At 37.0% G+C, this 25,365-nt stretch overlaps 1 protein-coding gene across 12 annotated transcripts in view; it reads left to right on the forward strand.

Moving 5' to 3' along the window:
- Positions 1 to 25,365, forward strand: part of LOC117326001 (RNA binding protein fox-1 homolog 3-like) — a 108,552-nt gene that overhangs the window by 33,521 nt on the left and 49,666 nt on the right. The window contains exon 1 of one of the 12 annotated variants that reach the window (XM_033882672.1): positions 8,635 to 9,117. The exons of 10 other annotated variants lie outside the window; for them this stretch is intronic. In XM_033882672.1, coding sequence (XP_033738563.1) covers positions 9,109 to 9,117 — 9 coding nt within the window. In that variant the 5' untranslated portion in view covers positions 8,635 to 9,108. Of the gene's footprint in view, positions 1 to 8,634; positions 9,118 to 15,365; positions 16,328 to 25,365 lie in introns of those variants that run through there. One more of the 12 variants, XM_033882665.1, reaches the window with a different exon arrangement.

A 25,365-nucleotide genomic window follows, 5' to 3' on the forward strand; every position in this document is an offset into this window, starting at 1 on the left:
GACATTTCAGCATATCTATAATGATTATCGTACAAAAATTGATACAATATTGTACATGGTGTTTTATTATCATTGGCAGCTATCTTATCACCCTCATCTTTGTTGAGTAGTCTGCATTATTTTCCCATGGTGGATACTTTTGGCCAATCTTCAAGTCTAGACAACAATAATTCCAGCATCAGTGATCATAATGGGAAAACACTACACGGTTGTATAAAGTATAAAGTACAATTACAAATACCAGAAGGTTAGATCGAAAAGTAAGTGTCAGAACGGCTAATACTACAGGTCACTTGTTTTCATTATTCTGTTCTAATATATGTTACACTTTCAGATGTTGTAATCAAATAAATGATTGTCCAGTAATTGAAAAAAACTCTTTAGCATTATAAAAGACTTTTAACTGAGACTTTGGTTTCCTTATATTTATTAGCCAACCTTCATCAGATGGTGGACTGATCAGAAATCAACATGGCTGACAGGCGGCCATCTTGGATTTTGACAAAAGACCATTTGCACAAGCTGCCATGTCTTATGATTATGAGGGGTGGTTACTCAAATGGCGCTTATTATCATGGTTCATACTACTATTGATTTTGTCTGCTGACAAGCAATTCAATATAGGTTATGTATATTTTAAACAATGGATATATATAACAATATGGATGCTTAAAAATTAACCCTGGATTTAAAAGTTTGATGTCATCTCTTAGACAGTACTGGATAGGTTTTTGTCAGATCTTGTTCACGGGTTCCTCTTTGGTCACTTTGTGTCACTAATACATTCTCGAGGTCAAAGCTCAAGGTCATATCCATGTGAGCCCACCATTATCAGATGTACCAGTTGCTGTTGTCTGTCCATAAACAATCCCTCTTAATCCCTATTTCTTGAAAAGTACTACCTAACATGTAGGTTCCTCTTGGTCCCTTCTTGTGCCCATTCATCTTTGAGTCTGAGCAGGAAAACGAAATGGCTTAAAAGCAGCCACCATGGATTCTGACAGTTAATTCTGTTTCTTAGACTTCATATGGAGGTTTCCATATGATCAGATGATTTAAAGTATGAGGGGAAAGAAGAAAAAAGTAGAGAAAAGATCAGTCTTTCATCGCACTGATAAAGATGATTCAATGGTGGGCAATGATCACTCTTGGATCTCTCTTTTACTAATCAATTTAATGGTTGAACTATTTTTGAAATGCTACATGTTCAGTTCTTAATGTATTTCACTAATTGATACAACAGCTTAGTTATATATCAGATCAATGTAATAGTGTACCAAGGTTCTGCTTTGTTGGACATGCTCTCAACACTGTGTTGTTGTTCCCTTTAGATGCAATACATTGCAAGCCCAAATGTTATTTTTTAATGTATCATCAATGCCAGAGTCTGCTCTGGCCTGTGAAATATGTAGTCAGGATTTCTTTCAGATTTACATCAGCCTACACTTGCAGATTCTTTATCATGACCTGATTTCAGTAATGTGATTTTAGTTTCTCACATGATTTAGATAAAAAATTATGAAAGCAGCTTGAAAGAGAATGACATTTTCGTAATCTGAAGAATAGATGTGACATTATATGACACAAACAACAAAGTGTTTCTGTATCCCCAGGACAACACTGTAACCTTTTGTTTAGCAACAACACCCTGTATATATTGACTTTTTTCTCAGCAAAATATAACTTAAATTTATGATGGTACAAATCTGTAGTTGAAGATTTGGGGTGGTACAAGTCCTTTGTGGATTAAGTTTATGCTTGTACAAATCCTTTGATGAAGAGTTATGATGGTACAAATCTGTTGTGGAAGGTTTATGGTGGTACAGATCCTTTGTGGAAAGCTTATGGTGGTACAGATCCTTTGTGGAAGGCTTATGGTGGTACAAATCCGTTGTGGAAGGCTTATGGTGGTACAAATCCTTTGTGGAAGGTTTATGGTGGTACAAGTCCTTTGTGGAAGGCTTATGGTGATACAAATCCTTTGTGGAAGGCTTATGGTGGTACAAACCTTTTATGGTGGTACAGATCCTTTGTGGAAGGCTTATGGTGGTACAGATCCTTGGAGCTATGGTACAGATCCTTTGTGGAAGGCTTATGGTGGTACAGATCCTTTGTAGAAGGTTTATGGTGGTACAAATCCTTTGTGGAAGGTTTATGGTGGTACAAGTCCTTTGTGGAAGGTTTATGGTGGTACAGATCCTTTGTGGAAGGCTTATGGTGGTACAAACCTTTTATGGTGGTACAGATCCTTTGTGGAAGGTTTATGGTGGTACAAATCCTTTGTTGAAGGCTTATGGTGGTACAAGTCGTTTGTGGAAGGCTTATGGTGGTACAGATCCTTTGTAGAAGGTTTATGGTGGTACAGATCCTTTGTGGATGGCTTATGGTGGTACACATCCTTTGTGGAAGGTTTATGCTTTGTTGAAGGCTTATGGTGGTACAAATCCTTTGTGGAAGGCTTATGGTGGTACAAATCCATTGTGGAAGGCTTATGGTGGTACAGATCCTTTGTTGAAGGCTTATGGTGGTACAGATCCTTTGTAGAAGGTTTATGGTGGTACAGATCCTTTGTTGGAGGCTTATGGTAGTACAAATCCTTTGTTGAAGGTTTATGGTGGTACAAATCCTTTATGGAAGGTTTATGCTTAGTTGAAGGCTTATGGTGGTACAAATCCTTTGTGGAAGGTTTGTGATGGTACAGATCCTTTGTTGAAGGTTTATGGTGGTACAGATCCTTTGTGGAAGGTTTATGGTGGTACAGATCCTTTGTGGAAGGTTTATGGTGGTACAAATCCTTTGTTGAAGGCTTATGGTGGTACAGATCCTTTGTGGAAGGCTTATGGTGGTACAAATCCTGTGTTCCTATGTGAAAAATGTATGGCTGTGTAGCTCCTTTGGGAGACTTAATGATGGTATAATGGAGAGAGGAACAGAGCCTCCCCAGTAAAACTAATGGTGGTATATACTATAATGGAGAGAGGAGCCTCCACAGTAAAATTAATGGTGGTATACTATGGTGGAGAGAAGAGCCTCCACAGTAAATTTTTCCTTTGTTACTTTTTACATATTCTGCCTTAAATGGGTTGAATGTGTAGTTATAACGGTATTATAATGCAAGGTAAATGTGATATAATGGTTCTCGTATTCATTGACTTTTTACTTCCATTAAGTTGATAGTGTCTTGTGGTTATAACTGACTGGGTCTAACAGCCAGGATTGGAGAAAAGATAACATTGTGTCTTACAGCAATTGTTTGTATCTTTGTCATACACTAAAATAAAATTTACATAAATAAAATTTACATAGTTAACAGGTGTGTTGCAAAGTGCTAGCTTTGATTCTACATCTTTATAAACTTTCTCCTTTCTTAGAAGATTTGTAGTGCCAAAAGTTGGTGTGATGATCTGTGATTTACTCATGGAAATCCCCTACACGTTACCTGTACCTGTATGTGTCATTCAGGCGACAGGGGTAGAGGCAGGCAGACCTAAATCTAATTTTTACATTAATAAAAAATCGGGAGTGAGTTTTGGCGAAAATACAATTTAAATGATTAGATTAATAAATGATTAGATTAATAAATGATTAGATTAATTTCATAATTTATATAAATATATTGGTAATCAGTGATATGGGGAGCAGTCTGGAAGTGTATTCATAATGGATAAGTTTAAGATCAATCTATAATTAAATGTAATACTTTGTTTATAGGTGCATACATGTTTAATGTCCATAACAGTATTGTTGTGTATAAAACATGGTTTGTTTAATAAATCAGTCGCAGTGCCTGTCGCAGTGAAATACATTTCTGTATTTTGTTTATCCTATAGGGTAATTGAATAGAGAAACAAAGCCATTGTCGATAACAAATTGTGTTTGAAAGTATGCTGGTATTGTTCTTATGTGTACCTCCGCAGTACCAATTGTAAACATGTTACAACATAACACATTAGTGCCTCCACACTATCTATTTGAAGTGCAGTAATATATCACTACAGAAATACAGGGAAACTAAAAAGAAAAGAAAAAAATTGGGAAAAGGGAAAAGCTGTGTTACTGAGCCTAATTTGAATGCATAAACTATTCAGACTTGACTACATCTGCAATCAGAAGAATTTAAGTATTAACTCATGTTTGACAAATTCTTTATTTTTTTCTGTCCTGTTCCTGATTTCTCAACAAAATACCATCAACTAAAGAAAAGAGCATGTAGTTCAGAGATACATTGACATAAATGGATAAATAGAGGTTACACAAAGAGTGGTTGTTGTATATTTTATTTCTTTCACTTGACTTAGTTATTTTTCAAAAGTTACAAAAACACAAGCTTTAGCAAGTGTTTTTTGTAACTTTTGAAAAATAACTAACAAGAGTGAAAGGAACATCATATACAACAACCACAAGTTTGTGTGACCTGTTTCTACCACAACAGAAAAGCTATTCTGAGAATGAAGTGACCTGTTTTGAGTCAGCGTGTGTTTTTTTCACAGTATCAGGTCTGGTGCATGGATATGACCTAATTTGAAATGCTGCTAATTAATATGCAAAACTAAAGAAATTTGGAAATGTATGGAAATATTTCAATTCATTACAAATCATTACAAAATAATAAGTAGGTTTATTCTTTCAAAGCAATAAATTGATAAAAATTTATATATTTTCAAGAATATAGCAAAACAACTGTGCAAACTACTTCTTATGCGTTATCATTTCCAGGACATTGTGAAGCAGCCTTCAAGTGTCAGGTAATCAAATTGCATAGAACCATGTGATTAAAAAATAGTTATGGTCAGAGGTCACTGTGTCAACCAATCAAACCGCATTTAGAATTTATTCCACATGTGGTATAAACTGAATGTTATTCAACAGTTGTAATGATTATTTATGCCTTGGGAGTTGAATAACACCCACCTATTGTGGTAGAAATTGACATCAATGGATAAAGACAGATGAACAACATTGACATCAATGGATAAAGACAGATGAACAACATTGACATAAATGGATAAAGACAGATGAACAACATTGACATCAATGGATAAAGACAGATGAACAACATGGACATCAATAGATAATGACATGAACAACATTGACATAAATGGATAAAGACATATGAACAACATTGACATCAATGGATAAAGACAGATGAACATCATTGATATCAATAGATAAAGACATGAACAACATTGACATCAATGGATAAAGACAGATGAACAACATTGACATCAATGGATAAAGACATGAACAACATTGACATCAATGGATAAAGACAGATGAACAACATTGACATAAATAATTACTGCTTCATTGTGTATTCTGACTTTGATTGCAGAATACCATCTGACATTTTGACCTTTTCACAATAAAACCACTGTTTTATAAATTGCAGTTCAGTTTCTACTAACTTACATGTAAGGACAATAGATTTTGACAGTATTTACATCTACATGGGGAATTGTAGTGTTCTGTAGTTTCTACTAACTTACATGTAAGGACAATAGATTTTGACAGTATTTACATCTACATGGGGAATTGTAGTGTTCATTAGTAGTGTTTAGACAGAAAATTGAATTCTAATTTCTCAAAGGTATTAATTTATTGGGTACCTAGGTAAAACAGAAATATGTGTTTCAACATGTGTGTAATAAATCCATCAAGTATGGTATAAATGATCCTTAAAGCTGTTTGAGGAGGAAAATTGAAAGTAACTGGTTCAGGTATAAGAGGGCAACCTGTCACTTGATACCTGGCCACACCTATTAATCTCAACATATTGGATGTACAGGTCAGAGGGCAAAGGTCACCTACAGTATCGGATCATAGGTTAGAACTTGATATGAAATAAATTACTAAGGCTGTTGTTCCTGGCTCTGAAGACAAGCTATATATTATATACCTCAGAACACCTGAGTTTGTACATGATATTACACACAGGCATGTGTCTAGTGTTACTTCCCGTACAACGCTGATAAAGACAACAATATTAAGCATACATTTTGGACCAGTGGGGCTGTGTTCAATAAATGGAAGGACTGGATCTGTTTGAAGAAATAAGAAGATATCAAAAATGTTCTATATCTTCAGCAGTGGTTACCATTATTTTAGTTTTTGAGAAATGTTAAGTGGGAATCCAATAACCTGTTTACTTGAAAGAAATAACCTGGAAGTGTTGCCATGGTCATCAAATAGGTGTACTTGATACAATGTAACTTTGTTACTATCTAGCATAGAGGTCATTGACTAAATGAAGGTCATAAACAACTGCCCCATATGTCAACACCAGTGTTCTGACCTTGGACTCTTCACCATATATAACGAGACTGTCTATTGTTCCAACAGTCTGCCAGACTATACCTGGCAGGAGTTGAGACAATTGATGTGGACAGAGTAGGCAGGCAAGGTCTAATAGGTTCATACTGACAATGGTGAACTAGAATAGGCTATTTGAAAAAGGGTGATATATATCTATATCTCAAAAATGAATGAAATATGACAAAAACTATGGCTGAATCAAAATAGCAAGTAAAATGTAAAGATAAGTACGAATGATGAGTTTAGAAAAGTGGTAAATATTAATGTGTAAATAGTGAGGTGTTATCCTGATTAATGTTTTAACAGTGAGGTTAAATTGGAAGTTAATTCTCAATGAGGTAAAGTAATGAGGTTAGTCCTGATAATGGTTAACAAGCTTTGTGAGGTTAATCTGATAATAATTAGCAATGACATTAAATATTGAGATTAAACTTACAGGAACCAATCCAGGTTCATTTTTCTGCCGTTAAAGTGTACTTTCTTCTCCTAAAAAAATGTCCAAAATTCCATTTCCTGCCTAGAATTACCCTTATCCTCACTAATCATTGTTCAGTATCACTTATCAGAATTTAATCTCTTGTATTAAACTCAATCATTTTATGCTCATTGTGTAATGCAAAAATAATATCACCAAATGCTCCCGTAATGTACCATTTTGCATCTTTTTTTTTCATACAAATTCCATTGTGGTATGTCCTCTGCCTAGACTCCCCTGACAGTCTTGAATTGGATTTATTCATGCACCTTAGCTCAGTTGTCCCCTTGTTTGCTCAATTTTTAACTCTATGTATTCCCCTGTATTTCAATAGAAGACTTCTTTCCCTAAACTTAGATTATTCCCTGTCATGGTATTTGTCAAGGATAACAATGGGGTTATGTAATGAAGAAGGTTGATACAATGATAAATATTAAGGTCCAGTCATATGTGTGGTTGGTACAGTGGTAAAATGTTAAGGTCCAATCAAATGTGTGGTTGTTGCAGTGTAAATATTGAGGTCCAATCAAATGTATGGTTGTTGCAGTGTAAATATTGAGGTCCAATCAAAGGTGTGGTTGTTGCAGTGTAAATATTGAGGTCCAATCAAAGGTGTGGTTGTTGCAGTGTAAATATTGAGGTCCAATCAAAGGTGTGGTTGTTGCAGTGTAAATATTGAGGTCCAATCAAAGGTGTAGTTGTTGCAGTGTAAATATTGAGGTCCAATCAAAGGTGTGGTTGTTGTAGTGTAAATATTGAGGTCCAATACAAGGTGTGGTTGTTGCAGTGTAAATATTGAGGTCCAATACAATGTGTGGTCGTTGCAGTGTAAATATTGAGGTCCAATACAAGGTGTAGTTGTTGCTGTGTAAATATTGAGGTCCAAGCAAATGTGTGGTTGTTGCTGTGTAAATATTGAGGTCCAATCAAAGGTGTGGTTGTTGTAGTGTAAATATTGAGGTCCAATCAAAGGTGTGGTTGTTGCAGTGTAAATATTGAGGTCCAATCAGATTTGAGGTTGATACCGTGGTAAATATTGCGGTCCAATCAAATTTGAGGTTGATGCAGTGGTAAATATTGAGGTCCAATCAAATTTGAGGTTGATGCAGTGGTAAATATTGAGGTCCAATCAAATTTGAGGTTGATGCAATGTTAAATATTAATGTCCAATCAAATAAGAGGTTGATGCAGTGTTAAATATTGAGGTAAAATAACAGACAGAGCCACTAAAATTGATGCTCAAAGCAGTTGGCTATAATTCAGAATAAAGACATAATAAATTAAACTGCTCTCTGAGTTTTAATTTCTGGTCTGTCTGTTGTTGATTGTATTATTTTGCTATATGTATACACATCAACATCTGTCGGAACTGAGACAGAAAACTTGAACCTTGGTTTATTGCTTTCAATTGTGAGAAAGTATGTCTCCTCATCTTCTCTTTTGAAACAATGTGTCAAGTGTCCTGCCAGCAGAGTTCACGTCTGTATATTAAATATATGTGCATATTTATATGATTATTGTTGGCAATTAATACTAGCCTCTTATTCGACAAGTGGCCAAGACTGAGCATGCTTTGCAACAGTCAGCCTTGGACAGCCAGTCAGTAAAGGGCCTCGTACAAAGTTTAGGGACACTTGTGTAAGACATATTTTAGGGAGAGTGTCATGTCCGCTCATTACTCAGACCCTTAGTCGGGCCAACCACATGTGACCAGAGGCTAGCGAACTGTTCCTTTGCCCACCCTCAAGATAAATGTCTGTCACATGATCTTTTTGACTCTGACAGGAACACATACCCTCAAGCCATTTTTTGTGTCAGACTTGAATCTGCTTGGCCCAGGTTTGGGAGTTCTATCAGAAAAGGTTTATGCTGATCTGTTGCTGACATATCATCACTTTAAGTGGAGGGAGGAAACTGGTGACTTGTGCTGATGTGTCTGTGTTGCTCTTCCTGTACATTGATACAACGAAGGCAACACTCATGTAAGGCAACACTCACGTCAGGCATGTGATGTTGGACACTTGTGAAATTTGTCGAATTACGATGGCGTAATATGTGAAGAGGGCTGTCCATGATTAACTTGTATTATGTGAAGTGTGATTCAGCGGATGTACATACATATACATGAACATATATTTTCTTCGCTTTACGTCTAATTCAGTCCCAGGAGATACCAGTTTTTTGTCAATTGTCAATATATACGAAAATTTATAGTGAACTGTCAATGTTGTGGATGTACTGACAAATATACCAAGAATTTTTGTTATAAAGATTGATTTGGATAAAGATTAATCAAGTTTTGTGCACACTGCTGTCCCGAGATGACTATGGTAAGTTGTAACTTCCTGTTCACATACTGATGCGGGCCATGGCTTACTTCCTGTTTATATATATGTGTGTTAATGATATGCGCTAATGGAAATTTTCTTGGGATATTAGTTATTCAAAACTGGTATTAATGAAATAGTAATTTGAAGTTTGAGATAATTATTGTATTAAAATTGTTTTCATAGTTTTGGGTATTTGTTGATCAATGAGTTATATCCAAGATACAGAAATTTTGCAAGTTGTACCTCATGTTTATCATTTGTCTGGGTTTTAATGATTTAATTTGGGAATATAAAGTTGGTTTTTCTGGTTTAACTTTACAAATTTGATATCAGACATGTAGGATAAGACATTGTGTGTAGTTACAAATTAGACAGATTATATTGAAAGAAATTATACAGATTATACTTAAAGAAAGCTTATTTGGGTATTTTTTCTGCAGTACATAGAAAAATAAATCTCAACAATGGACTGACAGTATTATAAGTCTCAAAGTTAAATATCACAAGGTTTAAATTGATAAGCATGTAGTTGTAGGTCACTGTTTGCTATTAAATAGCACTATTAGTAGAGTGAGCAGGAAATTGATTGGACTTGTCTGGAGGCTCTTTCCAGTCACCTTGATATTTCACAGCAGAGTAGAAAGGATGGATGCTATGGATTTTGTTTGGCCAGCATCCATCTGGATCTGTTGTGTAGATACAGACTATTGATTGTTAGGCTTGTAATGAGGCCCAAGTAGTTGCTAGAATTGACCATAATCCCAAGTGGATGGGAATGACCATTATTCAAGTTCGATCTGTGATATAGGACTGAGATGCCAGATGTGCCAGTGTTTGGCTGTACAAAGCCAATGTAGCTGTGGAACTGGACGAGAAAACTAGTCTATTTTTCATATACTTACTATATTAAAAACTGTTCAGATGCTGATTTACTATTTAAATGTTCTAAAAACTGTGCTCATAAATAAATTTTTAAAGAAATACTCGAAAAGAGAAATAAAAGTTTGGATTCAGAAGAAGGTGCCGATCATGATCAATTATAAAATTAGATTTCTTTGAGTGACAAGTGAAATGATTGATGTCATAGCGATACTTTATACATGTATGGACTATTGATTGTGAGGATCAGTGGTTACTTCACCCACACAAACCTAAGTGATGAATACTAATTAATACTGTAACCATCAAACAAACCTGGCCAGACTTTGTATTGCCACCAGGACATGATAAAAATTGATTTTACCAGGACAGATCTCCTATGATGGAATCAGGCTTAACACTAATATAATGCCTTTCCATGATGGATTGCTAGATCAAGGAAGCTAGAAAGTCTGGAGGAGGTTGGTTAGTTAAGGTGGAAGGTCTGGAGAAGGTTGGTTAGTTAAGATGGAAGGTCTGGAGGAGGTTGGTTAGTTAAGGTGGAAGGTCTGATGGAGGTTGGTTAGTTAAGGTGGAAGGTCTGGAGGAGGTTGGTTAGTTAAGGTGGAAGGTCTGGAGGAGGTTGGTTAGTTAAGGTGGAAGGTCTGGAGGAGGTTGGTTAGTTAAGGTGGAAGGTCTGATGGAGGTTGGTTAGTTAAGGTGAAAGGTCTGGAGGAGGTTGGTTAGTTAAGGTGGAAGGTCTGGAGGAGGTTGGTTAGTTAAGGTGGAAGGTCTGATGGAGGTTGGTTAGTTAAGGTGGAAGGTTTGGAGAAGGTTGGTTAGTTAAGGTGGAAGGTCTGGAGGAGGTTGGTTAGTTAAGGTGGAAGGTTTGGAGGAGGTTGGTTAGTTAAGGTGGAAGGTCTGGAGGAGGTTGGTTAGTTAAGGTGGAAGGTCTGATGGAGGTTGGTTAGTTAAGGTGGAAGGTCTGGAGGAGGCTGGTTAGTTAAGGTGGAAGGTCTGATGGAGGTAAGATGGAGGTCTTGAGGAGGTGGTTAGTTAGGGGAAGGTCTGATGGAGGTTGGTTAGTTAAGGTGGAAGGTCTGGAGGAGGTTGGTTAGTAAGGTGGGAAGGGTCGTGGAGGAGTGGTTAGTTAAGGTGGAAGGTCTGGAGGAGGTGGTAGTAAGGTGCTGTGATGGAGGTTGGTTAGTTAAGGTGAAAGGTCTGGAGGAGGTTGGTTAGTTAAGGTGGAAGGTCTGGAGGAGGTTGGTTAGTTAAGGTGGAAGGTCTGGAGGAGGTTGGTTAGTTAAGGTGGACGGTCTGATGGAGGTTGGTTAGTTAAGGTGGAAGGTCTGGAGGAGGTTGTTTAGTTAAGGTGGAAGGTCTGGAGGAGGTTGGTTAGTTAAGGTGGAAGGTTTGGAGGAGGTTGGTTAGTTAAGGTGGAAGGTCTGATGGAGGTTGGTTAGTTAAGGTGAAAGGTCTGGAGGAGGCTGGTTAGTTAAGGTGGAAAGTCTTTGCTTTAGGGAATATACTACTGATTTTAGTTTTCAGTTAAGGATTGTGATACCCTGATGCAATACATTCACTTGACAACACATTGACATCATACAAACCTAAGATAAGGTACTATTAGAACTGAGAAAGATCCTATAAAACTACCTATAATTTTGTTATTCCATGATCAGAGGGGAGATAAAGGCCACTCCCTCACACTGACAGAAAAGTAATGATAAGAAACCTTGTAAAGTAACTAGAACGGAGCATACATGGACAATACCTGGGACTGGGGTGATCAGTGGAGACAGCATATACCATATATGTGAGATGCCATAATATGGGCTGGTATAATTGATAGTCTGGCTAATATGACATTGATGAATTACAGTTTGTATTGTTTTTGATGGCCAGGATGGAAACAGTCTAACCAATATAGGGGTCCTATCAGAACAGGTGTACTGTGGGAGTCTAATAAAGCTACAGCAAGTCACTCTGAATAATGCAGTGAATGGAGGATCAAAATACAGACCACAGAGTTAATTATGATGAATTTTGCTGTTTAGCTTCCCAAGGAAGTACTTCTCAGAGAAAACTGGAAACATCGTCATATAAAGATGTAGTTGTCACAAATCATAAAACTGGAAACATCGTCATATAAAGATGTAGTTGTCACAAATCATAAAACTGGAAACATCGTCATATAAAGATGTAGTTGTCACAAATCATAAAACTTGAAACATCGTCATATAAAGATGTAGTTGTCACAAATCATAAAACTGGAAACATCGTCATATAAAGATGTAGTTGTCACAAATCATATAACTTGAAACATCGTCATATAAAGATGTAGTTGTCACAAATCATAAAACTGGAAACATCGCCATATAAAGATGTAGTTGTCACAAATCATAAAACTGGAAACATCGTCATATAAAGATGTAGTTGTCACAAACCATATAACTTGAAACATTGTCATATAAAGATGTAGTTGTCACAAATCATAAAACTGGAAACATCGCCATATAAAGATGTAGTTGTCACAAACCATATAACTGGAAACATCGTCATATAAAGATGTAGTTGTCACAAATCATATAACTTGAAACATCGTCATATAAAGATGTAGTTGTCATTCCGCTAAACTCCACATTACATTTGAAGAGAAGTATTGAACCATTTAAGAAATAAATCTATATATAGAACTTTATGCTAATTCACACAAGGACAGGTGTTGTATTGTAAAGTCATTAGATCTTCCCTCCAGTTGTTACCAATAGTTTCGTCCTCTCATGGTTTTTTTTATAACAATGATGCTGGTACTCAATGTGCATCAATGTGTTTTAAACTCAATTAATATTTCAAAGGATTTCATTAAGTTTGCATTAAGGTGTCATGTTGGGCAGCAGATTTCTGTTAATGAAGAAGCATTGGTGTGTACTTGTATTCACAAGATAACCTGTTACTATTACCACAGAAAATTTTGACACATCAGCTCATTACATTTTATCTCAAAAGTATGTCGACTTGTTAAATCTCTCATGTATACCTCTGGTTGACAATATCAGCATAACATAACAGTTGCAAAATAACAATGCTGTATAATATTGTACCATTGTTTGGCACAGCATGCAAATTGATGGGCAATAGATTGGACATTGAAGAGGTCAGATTACAGGAGTTAATTTGGAACTGGTGAAAATAAAGGAACCATTTTCATATACATTTCGGCATATACAATTAGTTATGCTGAATTCAAAATCTTTGCTGCAGTCAACTTTTAACTAGTAAAGCTACATGCTGAATGCTTGAATTCCACATATTTAACTTGAGCATTTCTCTGTTTTATCCCATATGGTGTTATCTGTACAGTGGACTGTCCTTATGTCTAGGTGATGGCCCCATGTTTATCTCCCTTTGTGTGTCCATTGCAACAAAATACATGCTCATTTTGGTCGCTGACATTTGTCAGTAATTATAACCATGGACTAACTTTGTCCCAAGGGATTCGTTCTCACAGTTTTCAATGGTTTTGAAAATAAACTCCAGGTATAGGATGCAAGACTCGTAAGTATCATTCACAGTCCTCCACCAAACAGGTGAAGGTACAATGCCAATGTACTTGTTACTACTGCTTCTAGAATGGAACTCTACGGTTATGGAGTCTATTACATTTGCAGCTCAAGGTGTGTAATTGAATTGTTATGTGTATGCTTGATGAAGGCAGAGTGATTATTACATCTGATGGTGAATTCACACAGGAATTATATATAGGGGTCATACATTGTAGGTAACTAAGATTAACATGATCATTTGATCAATGTGAGTTAGCTGTTAACAGGCTTCTGTGCTGCTGTGGTGTAAAACAAATTATATGGTGGGACAGAATATCTATGGTATGTCAACTGTTCCCCTGTGTAGTATGGGATATATCATCAATGACAGCATGTTGCTGTGGTGGATTGTTGTTTCAGTGACCCCAGATTATAGTGGAAACATTTTAGGATGCTGTCAACTCCTTGCTATCACTGAGCAACAGTTAAAAAAAAACCACTGTATTGTCCAAAATCAAATCTTTCTGAGACTTAACTTTGTAAATAATAGCTATAGATTAGTATTTTCAGTATTTTTTGTTTTACAGCGAAAAATTGTAATGTGAATTCTTGGTCATTTAGATTAGCTTGACTTCTATGGAACTTAAAGCAATTAACAGTACTGAGTAAACAGTACTTAATAAAAAAAATCTACCAAAAATAATATTGAGATATCTATCTAGGTAGCTGTGACAGGAATGGTTGGTGATAGACATGGACGTCAGTGATATGGAATTGGAATAATGTTTATTTAATAGGGCTGGAAAAACGTGGTGAAAAATGATTTGTTTGACATTTATCACTCATCTGTCTGACACTTCTACATATTAAACAATCACTGAGGCAACTGCTGAGGTGGTGCTGCGTCCACAACACCCATCTAACATCATTTGTCAGGGGTCAATAGACGTTCTAGATGTATCTCGACTTCAGAGCTTATCCTGTAATATATCCTCTATAGCCTAACAGAAAAGGGATTACAACAGTTAAGAAAATATTTTCACAAATTACAGAAGCGTAAGGATTTAGAAAAAGCTTTAAATTGGGATCTACCGCTAGGTAAGTCTTCTTATCCCATTACCTTATCGGGTCGGCTTTGGGGCTGTAATTGGCCGGCTGATTGGATCAATGAATTTCCGTCATTTCCGTTTTTAAAAGTCGAGCCATTGTCCAGGGAAAGAATTAACTTTGATTGAACGTGTTGGAGGAAAAACAAGGTTAAATTGTTTATTGTTAATCATGCGGTATTGGTCCTTTCATTAGCGTGATCGGCCATGTATACATTTAAAATGCTGGTGTGGTCGTGAATACATAATGTATACATTGTGTACATAAAATATTCCACATCGGAAGTAAACATCCCCTGCATTTCAATCACCAACATTATTTATACACATTATAATCAATTGTAACTCCTACTTTCCAATCTGGAAACATATAAAAATCTTCCTATAGTGGACACAATTTTACAGCCATCTAGCGGTTTTATAACATTGTTGTAAAGCCTTCGGGTTAGAAAGGTAATTTGGGCTTGTAACAGTTCCATAATTTGGAGTGGTTTAATGCTAGGGCTGTAAGTTAGGTAGTGGTCATGTTACCTGGACAATACCTGACCAGATATCTGACCATTTACCTGTGTATTGTCTGATAGCCCCAGCCCAACAGACACTCGGCCATTGTTAACACAGCCTTTGTTTGGGAAGGGCTCAAGAGCTGTTTGCTTTTCACCTATCTGTTCAGCCATCTGCCTTGAACACAGGCTGCCCCATTGGATGTGTGTGTGTGTGCGCGACTGTCATATAAGGAATGATATCATACATGGGAGGTAATTAATGTAATGTTTTCCTTGATGCCCCAGGCTGTTTCTCTGGATGTACTGTGTATATTTAGCTACACTGCTGACTGCTGAGAACCCTAGTAGTGACAATCTCTGTGTTTCACCTGTATCACAGCCTACCTGGCCAAGATCTCCGTTTTAATTTCATACCTTTACCTGGCTGCGAGAGTAACGAGACCATTGTATTGCCTCTTGGTGAATGTGTAGTGAACAACTTATCGTAGTAGGAGGATACAAATCGAATGTGATGCGATGTTCTCTGACTGACACAGGATATATATGTGTGTACCTGTGGTAACGAAGGCCAGGGCAATGTGTACGTGTGTTAACACCTTAACAGCGTGTTGGCCCTTACCTGTGGGGCTGTACCTGTGGTGATGGTGAGTCTGGGCCTTGGTGTCTAGTTTCGACCTAGTTCTAACTGCTTGGGATACTAACCATTGTGTCACACCTGGAGATATATTGTGTGTCGGACTGTTACCGTGGACCTCTAGAAACATTGTTGGATTATTTCCCCTGTGTTTTAATACAAGATGTGGATGCTATTACCGAAGACTTAGTAGTGATATGACCTTTTGTGTACAAGGGATATTAGAACTGTATATGGATGTGTGTGTACGTGTCTCATAGTGAGAGGACCTGACACTAACACACTTAATACTTTGTGTACAAGGGCTTAGTGTAATTTAGAACCTTTATTGCTTTAGTTCATTCCTCATCCATCATAGGACCTGTACTCCGTTCACTTTGGTTTACCGATCAGGAATTTTTTATACCATGCAGGCCTGTCCGCCATCTATGGCATAGCGGCCTTATTATTTCACTGTGAACCTGGTGTGACAATACAGAGAAATGAAATCAGGAATTCGTGGATGAGAACGGAGATTTCATTTACCTTACACAAATGTTGCTCACACAAATGTACCCTACGGTAAGTGTACCATATCAGGATCAAACAGGGTTTGTCTTTGCTCTTCACGTTTGGCCTAAAGAACTATAGATTGTCTAGATAAATAAAAAATCAATGTTAAATTCACTATCGTAAGTAATTCAAATAACCATTGTAGGACTGCTGTTCTGCTATTCTCAACCACGAAAGAGCTTGTAGGAATTATCATTTTATGTTTATGTAGATTCATTATAATCTTTTTTTCCAAATCAAAGCATTGTATCAAAACATTCAAAAAAGTAAATATTTTCATTAATTGTTGACAAAGATTTTGGTATCCACTTAATCAGTTTGGTAAACAATCTTAGAGATATATGTATGTGTAAGATGTTTAATTAAACCCACCAGTATAATGAATATTGATACAAGCGTGTGGCACAACAATGGATGTCTATGCGTCACTGACTCGGTGGTTGTTTGTGTACATTCAGATCTTTAAATCATTCAAAGGCTTTTTTCTGTCATCCTTATCAGACTTATAACATAAGAAGATAGTTTCGGGTCAAACCATATCCATGATAATCTCTCATTGTAGATGGTAGATATACAGCCAGGTGGTTAGATTTTAAAGTTACAGTTATTCATATATAATGCTATTCCTTCAATTGAATAATCCTCAATATAGATTTCAAATAACAACCCCCTCCCTCCTTGTTTTTACTCCTCCATTTTCTGTTCCTGGGGGAAGAGGAAAAAACAGTGGATTAGCAATATCAGTGATCTTTTCTTGATCAGATGTAAATCAGGTAGTAAGTAATTGGTTTTGAATAATTAAGTAATAAGATTTTAATAATCAATTGATGATAGATTTCTTATTCAAATCAAATAGCTGATAGAGACTATAACTGAATGGGTGATTGATGTTTAAATTAAATTGTACTCTTTGTTTAATATGATATCATCCATATTTGATGAGTTTGTCACAGGGATTTGTACATGAGGAAGTACATTTCCAGGCGGTGTACGTAGAGCAGTAATTTTGTGGCGTATATATCTATAACATTTACCATAGAAATGTTTTGCCTCTGGCCCTCTAGATCTCTTGACAGCAGATAAATGACACCAATGGTGACCATCTATAAAGGTCCAGTAATTAATGACCTCAGCCCACTGATGGTCTGTAGTGGTATATAAACAGCCTGGGGTAACTTCTCATAGGCTATAAACATATGGGCCTCTGACTTGTATATAAATTTGTAGTTTTGTATTGTCGAGATATACTCTCACATGGAAAGTCAGATTATACATATATGGCCTACTAACTAGTATGAAGTCATGAATCAACATATTTTAGGAGAAATATTTGTGTGTTACACTTTAAGGTATTGTGATAAATTATGTGGAGCTAACAGCAGCTTTTGTTTACTATGAGCTAATTATTTTAGGGAGGCTTACACGTGTAAAATACATGTCCTAGAGTCCTGAGAGTTTGGTTTTTACATCAACAACCAATTCACAAAGGTCAAAGGTCATCTGTGTCATTCAGTGCTTCTGAATGACCATTACCAGTTTAAAGTCTTTGCATGTACTTTAACACTTCAATGAAAAATACCAATGAAATGACTGAAAGTAATAGAATTCACACAGAAATATTGTTACTTCACATTGGGCTTTTCGGTCTTAGGGCAAAGCTGTCAAGGTGAAATAAAATAAAGAATTATCAAGGTTGTAATATTTCAAATGTGAGAGAGACTCAACACATGTAGGAACTAATACCGCATTCATCTTAGGGTTCAAAGGTCAAAGATTATGACCACATTACTAAGTGCATGTATATATAAATGCATTCCAGACCAATTTTCACCTGCAATTAACAGTTTGTAGACATCACTGATGTGATGACCTCTTAGAACCTTCAAACTTTTTGCAAGCATGTTGTGTTTTGACTTGACACACTGATACATAAAAAAATATAATCAGATAAACAGATTGTGGGCGGTAAGATCATGTTTTACATCAGTAGATAATTTTTGGGTGTTGGGTTAGAATGAAGTGAGAATTAGCTTACAACTTACTTCATTAAATAAGGAAGTCATGGATTGTTCAGTTTTATGCCATCGAAACACCTGAACCTCTTCCACACCTGTACACAGGTGATGTTCCCCGAGGTCACAACAAGTTACCTGCAGTTGTCTACCTGTGTAATTTTCTTGTACTTCAGTTACTTTCTCTGCGTGGAGTTGTACCTGGTCGTAGGTAAAACGATAGGAAACATAATGTGTGTTTATACCGTAGCCCCCAGCCTGGTTATTCACTGTTAGGAGGGGTGACATCAGATTTAACATTTAACATGAATATAGATGCGATCAGCTACCTGATTTTGTCTATGTTATATCCATTGTTTAGACACTTCTTCTTTAAGAGAAATTTCAATACAGCACAGAATGATATTTGATGTCTTAATCATCAAACTCATATCTGATAGAAAGAAGGATATCTATTTAGCTACTTGATTGAAAATTCTACGTTTGGATGTAAGCGTTTTAAATGGCATACTTTACATACATTATGGAAGGCAAGATCTTTACATCAAAGGACACATGGACATAGAGGTTCAGAAACCAGATAATGATCAACTTTCCCTCTGACCTATACCGTGGCTTAACTTTCCCTCTGACCTATACCGTGGCTTAACTTTCCCTCTGACCTATACCATGGTTTAACTTTCCCTCTGACCTATACCGTGGCTTAACTTTCCCTCTGACCTATACCGTGGCTTAACTTTCCCTCTGACCTATACCGTGGTTTAACTTTCCCTCTGACCTATACAGAGGTTTAACTTTCCCTCTGACCTATACCGTGGCTTAACTTTCCCTCTGACCTATACAGAGGTTTAACTTTCCCTCTGACCTATACAGAGGTTTAACTTTCCCTCTGACCTATACAGAGGTTTAACTTTCCCTCTGACCTATACCGTGGCTTAACTTTCCCTCTGACCTATACAGAGGTTTAACTTTCCCTCTGACCTATACAGAGGTTTAACTTTCCCTCTGACCTATACAGAGGTTTAACTTTCCCTCTGACCTATACAGTGGTTTAACTGAACCTCTGACCTATACAATGGTTTTCCCCTGAGATTCAGTTTACTTTGAACTTTGATAATACTTCAATTACTTGGTGAATGTAATTATTAAATACAAATGTGTAACTATGTGTTTCTACGTGTGTGTACAATTTATGCCCTACCACACACCAGTACAGATATACCTAGTGAGGCCTTGTCTTAGCTTGACATCCAACACCACTATATCTGCAGTACAGAATGGGTGCTCCCACTGTCCTACCCCAGGTATTGGGTGACATTTTTAGAATAATTTGGTTATCTTTGTTGGGGCTCTGAACCATGAAAACTTGAGTCTTGTGTCATTTGGTGACCCAAATAAAGGGGGATCCTGTAAATGATTCACATACAGCTGGGAATTCTTGGTGGCATAGCTTCGTGTAGAATTTCACAGGTGGATAAGTCATAGATTTTTGGACCAGAAAATTAGCATTTTGTAAGCTAGCATTTAAAATGTATAATTTTAAACTTCTTAGGTCATGGGACATTACTTACATGTTTTATTTCAAAAGGATCGGTCCAGTGTTTTAAAAGTTAAAAGGAATGTAGAAACATGAATTTGTTCTTTGTTTTCTGCAGGCATGAAGTCAAGCATTTAGAACTAAAACCTTCATGAGCAAATATGAAATGTATGTGAACAAATTGTTGATGAGTATGTTGTTTGCTAACTGATTTAGTTTTAAATCTTATAACTCATACCATTCGTAGTGTTTCTATGACAACAATTTGGTGGCTTCGGTAGACCCGAGCTCTTGAGTTGTGTATTGATCCCCTTTGGCAAGTTCAGAATTCATTGCATCAACCTTCATAATTAGGGAATCAGAAATGCAGTAGAAGCAAGATGATCAAACAAAGAAAAGTCGCAATTTAATTAATTCATCTCCTGTCCTTGTTTTCAATTATCGGTGAATTTGACTCGAGAATCAAATGGATTTGTTGGGGTTTAATACTTGGGTTGTGCCTGTTGTGTGTGGTGTTTCTCACACACTTTCATTACATATTGATCTCTAGCTTTCTCCATCACAGTATACCATGGAAAAATGTAACACATGTTCAGTTTTCAAAGTTTTTCTGTCCTCCTGATCTGTTACACCAGGATGATGTACCATCTGTTCTGTAGAGTAGGGATCAATATGTGTGTAAAGACAACAAGCTGGAGGCAAACTGTGTAGAAAGCCCAGCCATTAGTATTGTATGTAGCATGTTACACTAATTAACAAGTTGTCAAATGTAATAAAAGTCGTTAATGTACCCGGGTGAAATGTTCAATGTTTATAATTAAAGCCCTGAGCTTGGTTATAAGGAGTGAGAATTGGTACTAGTTTTTGGGACCATGGTAAACTATTTAGTGTAACAGAATATTTTATACATCTTTGTTCAAATATTTAGAATTAGCTGAATTTCACATATCATTTGGTGTTAAAATATATTATTCGTTTAGTTTAGTCTGTCTCAACTGGACTAAATGATTTTGTCAGGTTAGTCAGTATCCATGTATACATGCATGGTTTATACACTTCAGAAATATACATGTTTTGGCTTCTTTAAAAAAATTGGGATAGAAATTGTTTTTGTCTTCAAGTCAATTTTCGTAGAGGTTTTATATAAAAACAGCATTGTAGAAAACATGAAGTTTTGATGTTGAAATACATGCTTAATTTTGACTAGTCCGCGAAGTGATCTTTTCCAGAGAAGGGATATTTACAAACAATCAGGAAACATACAACAGTTTTGACCTAGGCCTGGGTTAAAATAGATAAAAATGAACTGCTATGGAACGCCGTTGATAATTGACATCTACTAGTTTGTTAACAGAAATAGCTGTATACTGCCTGGTAATTACTGTCACTCCATGAGGAGTTCATTTATCTCATTAACATATCCTGGTTTGTTGTAAACTAATTCAACAGTAATCTGTCAGCCTTGTACTGTTGGTTTGAAGTATCAATCAATTATTAGACTCCTCCAGTAACAACTTATTCATTGCTTGTGTCTTTGTGTGATTATTGCATTTCATCTTGATTTAATCCATTGAAGTACATCAAAAGTGCACTAAAGTATATAGCAGGTGAAACAGAAATTTGACACTGCACATTAAATATAGGTGTACCATATCCATCCCCAACCCCGGGAGGTACATTCCCATCCCTGGGGGTACTTAACACATATAGGTGTATCATATCCATCCCTGGGGGGTACTTTACACATATAGGTGTATCATATCCATCCTCATCCCGGGGGGTACTTTACACATATAGGTGTACCATATCATCCCGTCCCTGGGGGGTACTTTACACATATAGGTGTACCATATCATCCTCATCCCGGGGGGTACTTTACACATATAGGTGTACCATATCATCCTCATCCCGGGGGGTACTTTACACATATAGGTGTACCATATCATCCTCATCCCGGGGGGTACTTTACACATGTAGGTGTATCATATCATCCTCATCCCATCCCTGGGGGGTACTTTACACATATAGGTGTACCATATCATCCCACCCCTGGGGTTACTTTACACATATAGGTGTACCATATCATCCTCATCCCATCCCTGGGGGGTACTTTACACATATAGGTGTACCATATCATCCCACCCCTGGGGTTACTTTACACATATAGGTGTACCATATCATCCTCATCCCATCCCTGGGGGGTACTTTACACATATAGGTGTACCATATCCATCCTCATCCCGGGGGGTACTTTACACATATAGGTGTACCATATCCATCCTCATCCCGGGGGGTACTTTACACATATAGGTGTACCATATCCATCCTCATCCCGGGGGGTACTTTACACATATAGGTGTACCATATCCATCCTCATCCCTGGGGGTACTTTACACATATAGGTGTACCATATCATCCCACCCCTGGGGTTACTTTACACATATAGGTGTACCATATCATCCCACCCCTGGGGTTACTTTACACATATAGGTGTACCATATCATCCTCATCCCGTCCCTAGGGGGGTACTTTACACATATAGGTGTACCATATCATCCTCATCCCGTCCCTAGGGGGGTACTTTACACATATAGGTGTACCATATTCATACCCACCCCCAGGGGGTACTTTACACATATAGGTGTACCATACCCATCCCCACCCCCAGGGGGTACTTTACACATATAGGTGTACCATATCCATACCCACCCCCAGGGGGTACTTTACACATATAGGTGTACCATATCATCCTCATCCCGTCCCTGGGGGGTACTTTACACATATAGGTGTACAATATCCATCCCTGGGGGGTACTTTACACATATAGGTGTACCATACCCATCCCCAGGGGGTACTTTACACATATAGGTGTACCATATCCATACCCACCCCCAGGGGGTACTTTACACATATAGGTGTACCATATCATCCTCATCACGTCCCTGGGGGGTACTTTACACATATAGGTGTACAATATCCATCCCTGGGGGGTACTTTACACATATAGGTGTACCATATCCATCCCAGGGGGTACTTTACACCTATAGATGTATCATATCCATCCTCATCCCTAGGGGGTACTTTACACATATAGGTGTACCATACCCATCCCTGGGGGGTACTTTACACATATAGGTGTACCATATCCATCCCCATCCCCAGGGGGTACTTTACACATATAGGTTTACAATATCCATCCCTGGGGGGTACTTTACACATATAGGTTTACAATATCCATCCCCATCCCCAGGGGTACTTTACACATAAAGAAGTACTATATTCATCCCCATCCCCGGGGGTACATTACACATATAGGCGTTTCATGAATTCTGGATTTTTTCCGTTTTGCATTGTTAATTAAATAATGTATAGAAAAAAACTGCTGTTTTTCAATTTAGACAAGAAATTGAATGAAGAAGCTTCCACCGAGTGTTGTCATAATATCTACTGATAGTGTCCAGGCACTAATGTTACATCCATCAGATTTACTTTTTAGCATATTCATAGAATATATACTTCTTAACTTATGTAAATTAATAGTGACCCTGTGTTGATGATCCAGGAATTCAGCCAAATTGAGCACCACAGTCATGCTTAGTATTGTTTGCTTAGATTATCAGCTGTGAACTTATTGAAATTTAAGGAATATATTGAGGAGGGTCTTATTGTAGTAGATGGTGGCTACCTCACTGAACAGCCTTTGTCCCAGAGCCTCTGAGGTAAGGTGTTTTACCAAATTATGCAACCACAGCAGCATGAGATGGTCTGTGGTCTGAGCTTCCTAATAAATACAAACCACCTGACCTACATAAGGACTCAAACACACCTCAGAATTAATCTTTGACAGGACAAAGGGCTCTGTCTACAGCAAAGCTAAGAATCTGTCTATGACATAGTGCAGGTATCTGTTGATGACATGGCATATATATTTTGTCAATGACATAGCATGAGAAATCTGTCTACTGCATGGCAGCATAATTTGTTGTCTACGAGGCCAGAAAAAATGTCTACAAAGTAGAAAAAGAATGATGTGTCTGTAGTTGTGAGTAGAGTGACATTGGTTCTTGTGCCTGCCTCTCCGTTATGGGATTGTCATTTGTGTTACACAATCCCGGTAGAATTAGTAACATGCTACAATGCTACTTGTGTGATACCATCTATCCTTTTGTATTCACCTATTGATTTCCTTGTCCACTATTGTAGAAAATCACAGCAGAAATATTGACTATTTCTGACCTGTGTAGCATACTCTGCCAACTCATTCACAGCACCTGGTGACCTGGTAACAATTACAAGCCCCAGCGTAAACACTCTCTTTCCACAGACAATCATAGGTAGTAATTACACTAACTGTTCATTTAGAGTGGTGTTTTTAAATGTTAAACTTCAGTAATTAAGTGTAATTGATGCGAGTACTTCCTCAATAAATGATTGGTAGATGAATTTGAATAGAAGGTACATAAAATTCAGTCCTTTCACATCATTAGGAGATCAATGTTTTCGATAATTTTCTGTAATTTATCAGTAGTGGTAATAGGTTTGGTGACAATATAAAGCATTCATTCATAGGAAGTTAGTTAACCCGAGTTTAAATGGCCTTTTTTCTGTAGGTGTAAGGGTGGTAATATATCTACCGACAGGATAGCTAGTGACAGATTAACATTTTGATGAAATCATTTTTTCCAGTCATTACTCATCGGTTCCTCCAGATACAGGTACATACAAACCATTTATTTTCTCTCCATAATTGATTTAATGGAAAAGTCAGAGAGTTCATTAATAAATGAAGAGAAGCATGGCATTGTTAGTGCTTGGTATATTAATCTAGATGTCAGACTACACTTTAAATATGTCAGGTGTTGCTCATGAGTCGCTGTGTTTGATAGAATGTGTGTAGAGAAACTCCATCATTCCTAACACTTCACATATAGAAATCATGTGCAAGTGTTGGTTAAAAAAATGTTTAGGGAGACCATTCTTGTACAAATCAAATTCAAGGGAATGTTCTGGCTGGGAATTAATTTCTTTTGTGAAGTATCTATTTTGATTTATTACATCATGTGTTTAATTTCCTTATTTTGAACTATTTCATATTGAACACTGCTTGACGTTTCGGAATTTAGTCCCACCTTTTCAAGTGTCTTAGTCACTCAGATGTCAAGACTGTCAGACGACAGTCATGGCGACTTCTAGGGATAAAGGAAAGTAAAGATTTCAGTGATTTTAAGTGTGTTTTAGTGATTATGTAATTATATAAGTATATCATGGGTGTCTGTGCAATAGTCCGGAATATTTGACCCTCGGTACTGATAATCAAACGTTGTTTTATTGCACTTGGCCTTCGGCCTCATGCAATAGAACAGCGGTCGATTACCAGTACCTCGTGTCAAATATTGTGGACTATTGCACAGACACCCATGATATATTTGTGCAACATTAAAAGTAAAAATGGAAGAATCAGCATTAGACTCTTCATCATTATTTCATTTTTCGTGATA

This window comes from Pecten maximus, chromosome 1, assembly GCF_902652985.1.
Source record: "Pecten maximus chromosome 1, xPecMax1.1, whole genome shotgun sequence".
NCBI lineage: Eukaryota > Metazoa > Mollusca > Bivalvia > Pectinida > Pectinidae > Pecten > Pecten maximus.